The 15,129-nt window shown below is 42.4% G+C and overlaps 2 protein-coding genes across 4 annotated transcripts in view; one reads left to right on the forward strand and one right to left on the reverse strand.

The window, feature by feature from the left end:
- Nucleotides 1-5,284, forward strand: part of LOC129810986 (zinc transporter 7) — a 30,929-nt gene extending 25,645 nt beyond the window's left edge. For all 3 annotated transcript variants that reach the window (XM_055862039.1, XM_055862040.1, XM_055862041.1), the window contains 3 exons: nt 1,995-2,085; nt 2,200-2,349; nt 3,779-5,284. In XM_055862039.1, the coding sequence (XP_055718014.1) occupies nt 1,995-2,085; nt 2,200-2,349; nt 3,779-3,826 (289 nt within the window). In that variant the 3' untranslated portion in view covers nt 3,827-5,284. The remainder of the gene's footprint in view (nt 1-1,994; nt 2,086-2,199; nt 2,350-3,778) is intronic.
- Nucleotides 4,842-14,754, reverse strand: LOC129810987 (diphthine methyl ester synthase-like). The gene is made up of 7 exons (XM_055862042.1): nt 14,060-14,754; nt 13,468-13,592; nt 10,998-11,106; nt 9,516-9,636; nt 7,773-7,812; nt 6,459-6,562; nt 4,842-6,372 (listed from the first exon to the last, which is right to left on the reverse strand). Exons 1-7 carry the CDS (start codon nt 14,192-14,194, stop codon nt 6,137-6,139), a joined length of 870 nt encoding a protein of 289 aa, XP_055718017.1. The 5' UTR covers nt 14,195-14,754; the 3' UTR covers nt 4,842-6,136.
- Nucleotides 14,755-15,129: the final 375 nt, after the last annotated feature.

The raw sequence follows: 15,129 nt of genomic DNA on the forward strand, positions 1-15,129 counted from the left end.
GTGTCGAACTGCTTTGCTTTATCTTGGCCAGGTCGCAATTGTAAATGAGAACGTGTTCTCAATTTGCCTACCTGCTTAAATAAAGGTGAAATAAATAAATAAAGTGGGGGGCAAAATACATTTATGCACGATAGCGCACGCGCGCAGCCGGTTTGGGTTTCGTGTAATTGTGAGCTAACGTCAAGTAAAATGAATTTGAATATGCCGCGAGAGATCATTTATCTTTATTAAATTTGGCAGATAATTTTCCACCAGTGGATGTCGTTTTAACTCGTTTGACAGCTAAAATTTTAAATAATCCCTTTCCGCATAGTTATATATAAATCCGACAGGAGAGTTTTGAGTGAAATTTGTATCATTTAATCCCAAACATTGGGCTATTTTCTGGCAATTGTGCCATCATTTTGAGCCCGATGTTAAGACTACAACCCGTTTTTATAAATGGCCTATTTGCAAGATTGACTTGTCATTTCAATAGGCTAAATCTGGGTTTATGATTGTAATTCTATTTTGCATAGCTAGATACAGGTAGCCTGTAGCTCCTTATAGGCCTACAGTAGCCTAGGCAAGATGTAAACTGAACAAGTGCTTGTGTTGCCCAATAACCTGCTGGAATAGGCTACTGAGGATGGTGTCGTCATTTTCAATCGCTGAATCAAATATTAATAATATGGATATGAACTGAATAGGCCAATGCTTGTCTTTTTTACCTGTAGCCTAATCTGACGTTTTCCAACAGCTGATCGGCAATTGCAATAGAGCTTTGACCATGATCACAATTGATAACTTCCAATTTAATTAACTAAACATGGCCATTAATAATTGCATAACACAACGCTACAACAACAAACTGAAGTCATACGATATTTACTAAATATTTGCTAGCTCCAGTTAGGCTGCACAAGTGGCACCAACTGATTTGCAATTTCAACATTTATTGTATCAAATGGTAGGCTACAGAAGCCTATAATGACATAAATCAATAGGCCACTTGATGGCCAACATGCAAACGTTTCATTGTGGACTTTTCCCCATAACCGAAGCATGCAAGGGAGTTCCATAACTTCCATTTCAAATTTCCACTCGCGCCGGGCTCAAACCCAAGAACTGAGCATGCGTAAAACCCTTCGCTTGATATGGTTTTCCATAAGCAAAGTCGACACAGAATGCAGTTTAAACAACCTCCGAGCGAATTTATCTAGTGTGCCATACATTTTCCAGGGCTTTGTCGCCTTTATTTCTTGACCCACATCAGTTCTATTCCGTTAATGTTTTATGGACAAAGGGTTGGAAATAAGTGTCTCCATAATGATAATCTAAATAGCCTACATACAACCAATGATTTATATATACATCATTGCATACAACTGGTTAAAAGTTGTCACCTCGGCTGCCTGCTGCAGCGATTTCAACACACACACCCCCCTCCGGCCCTTGCTGCCACTCACTCAGCAACAGCCTCCTCACTGTCTGATAGTCCGCAGCAGCAGGTCACGGTGAAGTAACCCAAAAACCCGCGACCAATACATTTTCACCCGCGACTTCGTTTTCAAAGTAGCCCAATTTACGGGAAAATTTCAGATGGGATAACCTTGTGGGGAAAAAAGTGATGGTTCCAATATTTGCATAATCGTTGTGATTAGAGGATAGCTGTGAGGGTGATTGAATCAGGATCAACTCATCTTTCCTAGAGCTCATTAATGTTCATATTTGAAGATGGCAGAAAGGACATTTTCTTTGGCACATGACATGGGAGTACAGGGAGTGGATTAGCTAAAGACTGGTACCTAGGCTATTACCTACATGCCTTACCAAGCAAGCTGTCATTGTCCAGGGTTCATATTGTTCAGCTTGACTTGTGCCCCAGAAGCACAATATCACTTTGGCCAGATTTGGCATGCCTTGGCCCTGGGCCTGCCAGTGTTGACAGGAAAACGTTGGGGAAGTAAGTCACGCTGACCTGATATTTTTCTCCCTTACCCTCTGTGCCACAGTGTAGTGCCTTTGCTGAGGGAGTCCATCGGGATTCTGATGCAGCGGACTCCGCCCTCTCTGGACAATGCCCTGCCAGAATGCTACCAGAGGGTAAGTGCTGCACAACCATGCCTCAACCATACCCTCACGTCAATGCTGAACATGTTAAATGTTTAACAAGGGGAAATGGTCATATAAATCTAGGTGTGAACTGTGTGTTTGCAGGTGCAGCAGTTGCAGGGTGTGTACAATCTGCAGGAGCCTCACTTCTGGACCCTATGCACAGATGTCTACATTGGCACAGTCAAGCTGCTAATTGCACCCGACGCTGACAGCAAATGGATTCTAAGCCAAACGCACAACATTTTCACACAGGTAGGAGAGGAACTCATCCTTTTGTAATGTCACACACGGCCATTCTCCTACAAATACACACACCGATTAGCCAGCAGCTGATGGAAAACCGCAAAATCACTAGTAACATTGGAACATGTGTAATTTACTTATTATACAATGGGTGGGTCTAATCCTGAATAATGATTGGTTAAAAGCGCATTCCAGTTGTCTATTCCACAAGTTACCACTGGCTAAATCTATGATGCCTATTTACTCTGTTCCATCTGACTGCGCAATCCACTGTCTCATCAGCCCTGCCAGGCAAGTTATAAACTTGATCTCCACTATAAAAACCATCTAGACATTCTCACATTTCTAAAACTAACATTTAGTTTTCAACATCAGAGTTTTGTATAAACCTTGTTGTCTGACATTTGCAACATTGTTTCAATATTTGATCTTCAGCTATCTCATAGTAATGAACATGTAGGTTTCAGAGTCGGGACGAGACAGGCTGGCAGCGTTTCTCAGCCAGTCAAAATCATGAATCAGTTGGCATCATTTTTATGGATATATACAAAGAAATGTAAATTGAAAAAAGGTAAAACGAAACGAAGTGCAGCTAGTTTGCAGTCTTTACAGCTTCAGTGTTTGAAGTGATTGTGTTAGCTGTGCTGTTGGCTAGCTCCTCTAAACAGTGTCCTGACTAGTGAGCACATTTTCTATGCCAGGTGAAATCGTGCCTCATTAGCTCATTGTTATGGATCCAAATCATTGTCACTGGAAAACAGCTTATGCAAATGCAGTTACTGTCGTTATTCTTTTGACGTGACTGGAAGTTAGCCGTAGTTGGCTAGCAAGCAAGCAAGAGATAAGAACGTTGCCAGCCAGTATGGCAATGGAACATTTAGAACAGACGACTGGGTCGCATCCATAGATAAAGAAAAAAAAGACTGAACGACTTTGGACGTGTCTCTGGCAACCGAACGACCAGCCGGCTTGGGTAGCAACCATAGATGTGTCGGGACTATATCTTGTGGATGGATGAATAAATTAATCAAAATATGTCAATCATAATTTGAAAATGTTGGTAACCCGTTGTATAAAGATGATAATGCCCTTGAAGCCGGTGTTTGGAAGATATATTGGCACATCCTCCAAACATCGGCTTTGAGGGCATTATCACTTAAATAACCGCCAACTGGTCAGCAGACTAAATGGTTAATTGGACAGACAATCAGTCTATTCAAGTCCAGGTGGAAGGTTTGAGAAACAAAGTAGCAGCCGAGTATTAAGCGCTCTGCCATTACCACTAGACCACCTTAACGTTATCATTAGAATTACATTACACCTGTACTAGGTAATGACAGGCCACAGAAATGTCAGACATTAAAGGAAAACATCTTCACTGTTGTGACAGGTGTTGATGCAAATCGTGACTGGTTTTCTCCATTGTACTTGTCCACAGGCTGGAGTACGGCAACTGTATGTCCAGATAGAAGTGGCAACGATGTAGAACTCGTTCCTCATATCTCCCTGGGACCAAAGCCTCTGTGTGCTGCTGTGGGGTTTCCTCCCCACCCTTTACCTCCCCACCCTAACCCCGCATCTCTCTGGGTTTTAAAGTCCACATCATAAACCAAGGACTAAGACGGAAGCAGCTACAGGACAAGTACACTTTGACTCTTGAGAGGGCACAAGAAATTGGGAGAAACCAAACTTGCCAATTATGTGACGTCTGCGGGGAAAACGAGAACTTTGCACACACCCATTTTACTGTTTAGGAAGTGTTTATCTTAATGTCAGAGACCTATTTTGGTTTTATCATTTTTTTCCTCCCCATTTTTTAAGATGGGATTTTAATTAATTTGTAACTATTGTCTGTGTTTAAAGTACACTTCAATGGACATTCGTGTTAAGCCCTGCAACCATGTAAGATCCATAGATAGTCTATTTTTATACGTCCATATCAGTCACACACAATTAAGGGGCATATTCCATTTGGCCATTTAGTTGCACTTTGCACACTTGAGCCATTCAACTGTCATTCTGGGTTTAAGTGCCTTTTTCACCAAATCATGGACGATCTGGAAGTCATTCGTTCCCCTATCAGACTGGAATCATGTCCCTCAAGACCCAAAAGGAATCAGATGACCAACATGGGTCTTGTTATTCCAACCCTTTGGTTCCATCCTTGATCCAGCATCTCTTTGAGGGTTGTCATGGTATTTTCCTAAAGGAATATTGTCATAATTCCCTGGACGGCACACTGGCTTTATTTTAACCTTGAACAGCTGCGCACGACCTTGTCAAAGAGGATGGTTAAAACCGATGTAAAAATGAAGTAAGCCTAAAACCCATGATTTCATTGCCCTCATTGGTCTTTAATGTAATGGGCCAAGTGTGCAGTTGGCCAGTTCCATTCTTATTTTGAAATGTAATAAATGATTTTACTGCATATAATTTAATTTCTCATTACTGGCAGAGGTTGAAATGTGATAGTTTAACTTGAGGAAAAGGTTTGGCACAGATTGCTTATCAATGTTTATTCTTCATTTCCATTTATTTGTTACATGGATATTTGAGAGACATTTTTAAACATATTTTGCGTTTGTGCTGTCATCCATGATTTCTTATCTGTACATTTTATTTTTGACCAAATGTCATTAAACTGTTGCATATCAAGTAGGGCTCGACCATCTGTAGCACTGAAGAGCTACAGCTATTCAGCGTTAGCAGAGACTGCATTCACGGTAAACGCTGAATATTTCGTCTCAATTGGAAATGACCTTTTTACATTTCAAAAGCTCTGAACTTCAGCAATACGGATGAATCGAGCCCTTTATCTGGAGGAGGAAAGGGAGTTGCCTTATCCTTTAAAAATCTATCCAACTCAGGAGAACAACATGGGAACTAGATGATGAATTTTAAGTGTCATTTAAACACATCAGTATTAATAAATCAGTGAAATATATGCTTTGGTCTATGTAAGAAATATGTAAAACTTTTAATTCTGGTTCCACAGGCCCAGGTTGACTTTTTGGCAGTAGTACTGCGCATACCAGAAGATTGCACTTCAGTTTCCAAGAATACAAAACATCAAATTACAGGACAGCTTCATTTTATGTTCCTCTGTGACCTTTTTCTTCATTTCCTCTTCAATCATGGTAATAACATTTTGATGCCAGAGCCAGCTAGCGTTAACACAGGGGATGAGGGATTGTTGGGTCCGATACCGATTTTTAGGGAAACAAAAGTAATGGATTACCCATACAAAATGTATTCGGAACCCTTCCCTTTCACATTACAGCCTTGTTCTTAATCTACACACACTACCCCACAAAGACAAAGCAAAAAAACAAAATACCTTATTTACATGTTCAAACCCTCAATTGAGCTCAGGTACATCCTGTTTCCACCTGATTTGTACATGATTTAGAAAGGCGCACACCAGTTTACAGTGCATGTCAGAACAAAAACTTTTCAAAGAAGGATGCAAACTGTTATTTGCTGAATGTTAAATACAATGTCTTTAATGTATGGCTCATCAGGCTTGAATTTTCATGCTGATCAAAGATATTTATATGCTTTAGAATGACAGTTCCGGTGGGAAATACCGGGTTCTCGGGATGGAACGTTTAAATACATAACCCTAATGTCAATCCAGATCTAATGGTGTGTTAGTATCGGTCATCGGCTAGGCGTGTCAAGTCAACAAAAGAAGTTAGGCCTATAACACAGGACCATGTGTCATAATGTATGGAACTCTGTGTGTGCTAGGTCGTTTGTAGATCCTGAGAGTCATTCTTGAGGCGGTATGTGTGCATTAGGAGGTGTACGTTGAGCTGTCGGTCATTCGGAGGTCCTGCAGTGCGTCGGGGGTGGCAGCTGACAAACGCAACATGTCTACCTCCAGCGGGTGCAGGTGACCCGTCACGATCATGGAATGCAGCGGGCCACCCAGGTCACATGACGCCAGTTGGCGGAGTGTCCCCGCGCGGATGACCTGGTCCTCTGCTCCCACCCTGGCCAGACCCACACATATGGTCTCCTCGCTGATGGCTAGATGGAGGCAAATTATAGTTTTTTTCTTTCACGTCACGTCAAACTATTGTTTAATCATTCAATTCAACATGATAGCAACTCACCTAGGTCATCTCCCCGCTCCCTCCGGTTTTGTACTATCTCCAGGAGCTGCTCAGCCGCCTGGCTCACGGTCATAAACCTGGGCGGTTCATAAATCTTACGGCCCCTTTACAAGAAAAAGAAACAAGGACGTTACTTATGGAGTAATGCAACGCCAATGGGTTCATACTGTCCAGACCTATAAGTGCTGTGGAGGAGACTTCTTCAGAATATAAAAGCTGAATCTAATAACCAGGTGTAGACAAAGCAAGCCCCTTTGTTACCAGTAGAGCCATTCAAAAGGAAGGCGAAAAGGACATGCTATTATGCCAAGCATTCAGTACTGTGCTGAGTAGCTCAGACGGGGCTATTCTCAGCTCTTTCAGCACTTTGAAATCAAGCAGGTTTTTTTCTGGCTATGTTTCACTGTGGCTGTTCTGGTGCTAGATCAGAACTAAAATAACGGTGGAGTCTCGTGTAAATCTCCTACAGTCATAAAATGCTTACAAAGCAAGCCAGAGATCTATTTGATAACTATGTTACTGGAAAGAAAACCTTCACAAATGTGTCTAAATTCCTTGGCCGGGGGGGAAAAGACGGGGTATTTTTTCCTTCGGCTAATACTGTATTGCATGAATCTCTCACTGCGCAAACATTTTAATATTGACCAAAATCATAGGGCATGTGTTTATTCCATTTCCTAGTAATAATATATATTATTAAATTAAGACTCTTTTCTGTCTTAAATGAAAACCATACTTTCTCCCCATACATAACCCTTACATGGCAGATTACTGAAGTCCATTTCAGCTTTTATAGATTCACATATAAAACAACTTCCGTGCATGCTCCTGTTGGGAAATTAATTGCAGGACACCGCAAAGTGAACGAGGAGTTGACAACCTTCCTGTAAACCAATACATGATACAGTAACGCATTAGTGTGGCATGAGATGAACTGGCGTCCAATACAGACATGTCTGTTGATTCTCAAGTGTGAGACAAAGATGTGTTTGGGACCCGTTGTATGTCATCTTTTTTTGAAAACACATGCAGGAGATTAAAATACTAAATGTATTTCCTGAATCTGGCCCAATGAGACGACACTGACGACAGATTGTGTGTCCAAGTCAAACAAACCACTGTATTTTGTTTGGACTCACTGGCCTGGCCCGTCTCCAGCTGCCAGTATAAATGTATGTTAAGTGAACGTCTGCAATAAACCTCAACTCTGCTCCGTTTCAGAGTCCTGCTGGATAGAAACTCCACTGACCAGATATAAATCAGACAGCCCACTCCCAGACAGTCCAGTGCAGGAGGGGGAAAGGAGAGACTTACCTCATGAGGTTCTCCATGGACTGCTCTTTGACTTTGATATCTGCGGACAAAAAAGGACGGCTGTGGAGGTAATGAACCATTTCACAGATGTGGACAATTCCTTTTCCCCTCAAACTGGCCATGAACAACACATCTTGACAAATTACCCAAGGCCAGCTTGAGGAACTAAATATCCCTTTAAGTCTTCCATGGTCACCCTTAAGCCATTCCATTTTCAGGAAAATTTTACGCTCCAGGAGAATACAAAACCTCACCAGAATAATAATCATACATCATTTTGTTGAATAATATGAACGGTCAATAATCCTTACACAAAGACCATCAAAATCTTACCCAAACATTATTATTTAAAAAAATTATGAATCAGTATTAATCAAACAGGAACAATGGTCCTGCTAGTTTCATTACAGAGATGAGGTTTCCCTCTGTCATGTAGATGTATGGAGTGCATGTTGTCCTGGGAAGTCATGATAGATGACCCAATCAGAGTTGTGCGTGCGTCTGCTTTTGTTGTCTGCGCTCGTTCTTCATCCTTTTAGAATCGTGCCCTTTGCTTCACGGGTGTGGAGTTGACTTGGCTAATGCCAGGCTTTCCGATCCACTAGTGAGTAATGGGGTTCATATCGGTGAGCTCACAAGCGCACACACACCCTTCTGCAGCTGGGCCCACACCTGGGGACACATAGGGAACTTAGCCCACAGAAACAATAAGGGTGTGACCCAAAACCGTCTCCGCTTCAACCAGCATCCATTACCTCGAATTATAGGGCTCTCCCATGTGAGGTTCATTGGGGACCGGGGGGACAACCCTCTGCGTCCAAACAAAAATCTCTTGCACAAATAAACATAAATTATGAGCGTTCGGGCCATCTGCCTCTGCAGTCACAGCCGCCTTCCCATTACAGAAACCAACTCCCCAGTCTACTACTGTGGCTGTGATTGAGGACTGTTTAATATGCACCCAGGGGATGACACACACAGGAGGGAATAGGTCTTGGAGTAGAAACAGTCATAATGAGGGCTTTGTTCGGTCCCAGCCTCCCAGAGATGAAAGTGTGTAAAACTGACTGGCTGACACACACACTATATCCTCCCTCCTTTCCTCCACCTGGAAGGCAGATCCAGCACCTTGACTGGAAGTAGGTCTGGAAGAATATGAGCTCTGAGGGACTGCCTGGAGAATCACTCAGACACGTGTGCACGGATGTGACCTCCCATGTTTCCTCACCATGTGCTCAGGTGTGACCAGACCCAATGTTACCATAGCGTGAGCGGTCCATAATGTTTACAGTGTGTTACGGTTACGGGCATACTGTATGTATGCTATTCTGTAGGGACGATACCAGTATCGTGATACTCGTTAGTATAGTGGCAAAGGAAACAAAGCGGATTTAACTTCTTGATGAAAACAGCCCTAATGCTGGGAACAAACATCATTATATTGTCATCCAGAGTCACATTTATGTATTTTCCAAACTACAGCACACAATATTTTACAAACAGCTGGTTTTTAAATGGCCAAAGAGTTTTTACTGCTTCGTGTTTAAATTTTTGCCATGGGGGGAAAAAATATTGCAATACTGGTATCGTCTCAGCCCTACTATTCTGTATAGATTTTCCACTTCGTATTTTTTTCACGGTCCATATTAGGACAGTCACTTGACTCCTAATATGGACACCGCATCACTGGATGTTTGTACTGATTTGGTTGGTTACTAAAAGAGGTGAAACTGTAGGACTCACCAAGCAGACATAGTGTGTGCATCCCCAGGTCCCTGTTCTTCTTGATTTTATCATAGAAGCTTTCCGGTCTCCAGGTGTCTGTCCAGAACACAATGGACACCGTCTCTCCAAAGTTGTACAGCTGTCCAAAAGTAATGTACACAACGTGATTTAAGACTTGTCTTCTACTCAGGGTATCTTAGTACAGCAGCATTGGGTGTGGATGGCCAGTTTCTCAAATAAAGAGTTTGTGGTTCTGGTTCACTTGTCTGACAATGTGTGGATGTCTGAGTGCTCCTGTGAGCTTATCGATTGATTTGTGTGTGTGTGTGTGTGTGTGTGTGTATGTAGAGCACAATGATGTCTCGTGAGCAGGCCGTGATTGCTGCAGCAGACTGGATTGCACTAAGTGTCCCAAGGTGCTTCCTGTTATTCAGAGTGTGAAAACTCACATGGCACTCTGAGCTGCGGCGTGCTTGATACAGCACGGCGACCCATAAACATGCATTGGGACCCTACCTAACTCACCCTTCCCCCAATAAGCTAATAAGAGCACTGCAGTGCAAGACCAATACACCGTTGACTTGAGCTAGACAAAACACTTTATGGCTGGTCTGAATGTATTTTCTAAAACTTTTCTTACCATTTAAAATTCTGAGTTAGAGAGCGATTGTAATACCTCATTTTAGCCATCTATTTACATCTCATTTGAAACCAATGTCAAATTGACATGCTGATGTTTGGCAAAACATGCTAATTCTCCACCCACATATTCTCAGTCATCTGAAGTTGGTCATTTTCTTTAAAAAGAATTGGTAGTATAACAGGGAAGACAATTAAATGCACAACCAATTCAAAGGTAAATTATACAGGCACGTATAGAATAGAACACCCCTCCCCTGAGGGATATGGTGAAACACACTAGGTTGACAGGCAGGGAACACACAAAACCTTGATCCCTGCGATGGGCACGTCCTTCATTAGAATAGCAAAGCCTCCTTCTCTCCTGTCATTGCTCACTGGCAGTGGCTTTGAGTTGCCAGATCGCTTCCAATTAGTGCGTCTGATGCACGCCCAAGGAGCGTCACTACCCACTAATGACAACCCTGGTGCGCTAACACTAACGTTAGCAACACTAATCCGTGAGGTACTGGAAAGAGACTACACTAGACGCCCCCCCATCACATCAGAGGCAGGGTGGGAAAGCTGGGGGGCCCCATGCTCACAATGCTCCCCCTGACAGGTCAATGCAAGGCCACATTATGGATGTCCTGGGCTGAGCTGTGTATTAAGAGAGATGGGTGCAGCTCTGCCATTTCAGTCCATAGTCTCCGCATGGATTTTCTTTCCCAATGGCAATTATGCTCTTTGATTGCCTTCGTAGGACATTGCTACAGAATGGTTAAGATGATGGGGCATAGAAGACCGGATGTTATAAGCAAAGTAGACAACGTTTCTGCTAATCTGTGTTTTAGTTTCCAATAGGTCTTCAAGTGGACGTACCTGGAGGCCGCAGCATCCAACTGCGTTCATGATAGAGGCGTTATGGATGACCCTGTACTGTATCCCAGCATTCACTGCTCTCAGGACCAAGTCACTGTGGGTGGTGGCGCTATAAGAAAAGATGCATCAAGTGTTAAGCGCATGGCATGATGCTGCCTTTCGAAACCTGACAACAAAGTCCAAGCTTTGACCAAAAATGTCACATTGCTGCTCCATTTCCATTCCAAACCAACTGGCAATTTGCTACAGTAAAGGATGGTTATGGTCAGTGAGACTCATTATTCGACTGCCTGATTTATTTATTTCAAAGGCCACACTTGGCCCCAAACCGAATCCTTGGTTTTAGATGTCATTAACTTTATTAAATCCCAACATTTCTTGGAGCAAACCGTGACCGTGATGGAGAGTGGAGAATTTGACTGAACCTTCCCTCCTCCTGGTCAGTGGTTTTGGATGGAAAAAGAGCTGAGCCAAACATTCTGCTGGTCTTCACCATAAAAATAAACTTTATTTAACGAGGCAAGTCAGTTAAGAACAAATTCTTATTTGCAATGACGGCCTAGGAACAGTGGGTTAACTGCCTTGTTCAGGGCAGAACGACAGATTTTTACCTTGTCAGCTCGGGGATTTGATCTTGCAACCCTTCGGTTACTAGTCCAACGCTCTAACTACTCGGCTACCTGCCGCCCCCATGACGTTGAGCACCATTAAAGTAGCTCTAGCAAATGGGAGTGCTGTACAATGAATCAGTGGCTCTTTCCAGAGATGAATCAGTGGCTCTTTCCAGAGATGAATCAGTGGCTCTTTCCAGAGATGAATCAGTGGCTCTTTCCAGAGATGAATCAGTGGCTCTTTCCAGAGATGAATCAGTGGCTCTTTGCAGAGATGAATCAGTGGCTCTTTCCAGAGATGAATCAGTGGCTCTTTGCAGAGATGAATCAGTGGCTCTTTCCAGAGATGAATCAGTGGCTCTTTCCAGAGATGAATCAGTGGCTCTTTGCAGAGATGTTGCAGTGTGAACCACAGCAGTTCGGTTCAACTACTCCCTCCCCAGAACGTTTCCCCACTGGCTCAGAGAGCAAATAGCTGCAAAAACACTTTTATTAATTGTGTGGTGCTCCATTGAGTATCGATGTCATACCAAATGATTTTGTGAGATAGTATTTTTGTAGCAATTTCAATTAGTTCCGTTTCCATTTGTATGGAAAGCAAATGGAAACTGCAGATAGTCATTGCGGACTGAAGCATACCAAGGTCATGAGATTTTAAATATTTTTGCAGCGAGGGATGTTGTTCAAATGATGACAAGCATAAACTTCCAGCAGGCTTTCAAATGGCAAAGAAAAACAGTGTGATCACCAAAGCAACATTCTCCACTAAAGATTCAGGGTTCTCTTTAGTTATTGATTTATTAAAACCATGTTTGTAAATGTAAAAAAAAAATGTAGCCTATCCTTTTGTTTACAACTCAAATAGCGAAAGGAAGGAGCGAGTGGTGTTGATGAGCGTTGCTTACAATGGTACTCCCTTATCAGATAGGGCTATGTCTTACTGATTTACTTCTTCCTACTTGATGTGTGCCTCCCCCAGAGAAAAACTGGATGCAACGCTGTCATTTCAACCAGATATCAACCTGTCTGTAATGACGTTATTACAACCCGTTTGTAATGACGTTTTATCAACCAGATTTCAACCTGTCTGTAATGACGTTATTTCAACCCGTTTGTAATGACGTTTTATCAACCAGATTTCAACCGGTTTGTAATGACGTTTTATCAACCAGATTTCAACCGGTTTGTAATGACGTTATTGTCAATCCCGCTTGTAATCCATGTTATTGTATACACTCCCTCAAAACGTGTTGGTACTTTCATTTTCATGACATACTTTACTAAGGTGCGCGTGCGTGTACAGTATGTGTGATATAACACCTCACTCGTTATATCACACTGTACATACATTAGAGTAACTTCATTAGAGCAGTGGAAACAGGGGAAGTGATATGACGTGTGTGTTCGTCCCCGTCAGTGGAGGTAATCATGAAATTAACAGATGGAGATCTCTCCTTAGCTTGTCTGAGAAATCACACACACACACCTGTCATAATGCAAATAAATATATAGCTCATTCCAGTTATCATAAGCATTTATAAAATAAAGGTCCCGTTGTGTCATGCGTTAGGACACTTTACGATGCCGATTATGACATTGTTATGATGCGTCATGAACGACGCATTTTTGTATTGCCTACTGCCTGGGAGACGGAGGGGCTAGTGTAACATTCCTAGGCGCCTTACGATCTCCCAGAAGTCCTTCAATCCTATTGGAGCAGTGGTTAGCAAGTTTATCTACGGCCAGGGACTGCACTTCTATTGTTCACTGCAACATCTTTTGAAACTAGCCTGCCAGTAATACTCATAACATTATGAACGACTTTTCAAGCATGAAAAATAAGTACAGTAATCATTTACCCAAATGGATCTCCCACCACAAGAAATGCCACATCACTGACGTCAGCCCCTTTCAGGATCTCATCAGCCTCCTGTTCCACCATGTCTCTGTCGGCCAGTATCAGCTCCCGTCCATAGTACTCTTCCTAAGGTCATAGATCACACTTATTCACGACACATACTGCCTTTTGAATTTGCTTTAAAAACGGTGGATGGACTTTATCTGATGGCAACGATAAAACCTTGATCTCCATCCTGCCAGCTTGAGCTCTGTTTAATGAACGTGCACTGTGTATAAACTTGAGAACTTGTGACTTTTACTAAATTTTAAGAAAACACCATGAGTAGGAAGTGTCAACGCCACACAGTCTATACGATTTCCAGCCATTGGTCATTTCAACTAATGCAACTTTAATGTCATGGAATAGTCTGTATAATATCTTTAACTAGAAGCAAAGACAACATGCACTTCAAGAGGTATTGTACCCTGATGCAGTTATCACATGCTCTGGACTGCATCAGTGGCGACTTCGAAATGGGAGTGATTGTTGTAGCACAGACATGCACAATTTCACCACATGCATGCCATAGTGCTACATAATATTCAACCTACCAATGCATCTTTCCCAACTGTCAATATGGACGTGTAGGCTTCCAAGTAGACACGACTGCATTGCTTTACAATTTCTAACCCCTTTACGGTGATGTCCTTTGCATCTCCCAACCCAAGCCCAATAAAGTACAGCATCGCAACGTAGAAATATCACACTTTTTATGAGTTAGCTATATTGGTGGCTAACACCACACGTCATCACAACTGTCTTAATAGCAGGCTAAGGCTAGCTAATTGCTAAACATAGCAGAAAACAGACCGCTACCGTTTTAAAATGTTCCGTTAGTTATGACATAACATATCTAAGCTGGTACTCAGAATACGCTTGCATTTATTATCGGATTCCCTCGTGAATACAAGCCGCAACTACAGTATGGAACTTGAATCCACTTGTCACTAAACGCACGTGTAAACACTATACGATTTCACATACGTCTTGACGCAAAATACTCTTGATTTTACGACACAGTTGCATGTCTTCCTGCAATGTGGGTCCGTTCCAGCCCGGTATTAGAACAGTGGGAGAGCATTCGTCGGTGGAGCATCAGGTAGGCTACTTTCGGATTACTTATAAACGGGGACTTTTTTTCAATTTCATTGTGACTTTAACGTTTTTACAAAGTAAAAGTGAAAAAGGTATAAAATCATAATGTGATGGCATAGTTAAGTGCATGTTCCCGAGTGGCGCAGCGTTCTAAGGCACTGCCTCTCAGTGCTAGAGGCGTCACTGCAGACCCTGGCTGTATCACAACCGTTCGTGATCGGGAGTCCCGTAGGGCGGCGCACAATTGGCCCAGCGTCGTCCGGGTTAGGGGTGGGTTTGGCCGTGGTAGGCCTCATTGTAAAATAAGAATTTGTTCCTAATTGACTTGTCTGGTTAAATAAAGACACATTTAAAATAAATTAAGCATGAAGTGCATACTCAGAATGCAGAGGGCATGCCATCAGAGTTCACCAAAACACATTTTGACTTTCTAATGTCACTCATTTACTAGACTCCCTATCAGTATTTATTTAGGCAGAGGAGATCATGGGGTTGTGTTTTGCGCTGATTGTCCTGTTTAGTGAAT

Source organism: Salvelinus fontinalis, chromosome 14 (assembly GCF_029448725.1).
Source record: "Salvelinus fontinalis isolate EN_2023a chromosome 14, ASM2944872v1, whole genome shotgun sequence".
NCBI lineage: Eukaryota > Metazoa > Chordata > Actinopteri > Salmoniformes > Salmonidae > Salvelinus > Salvelinus fontinalis.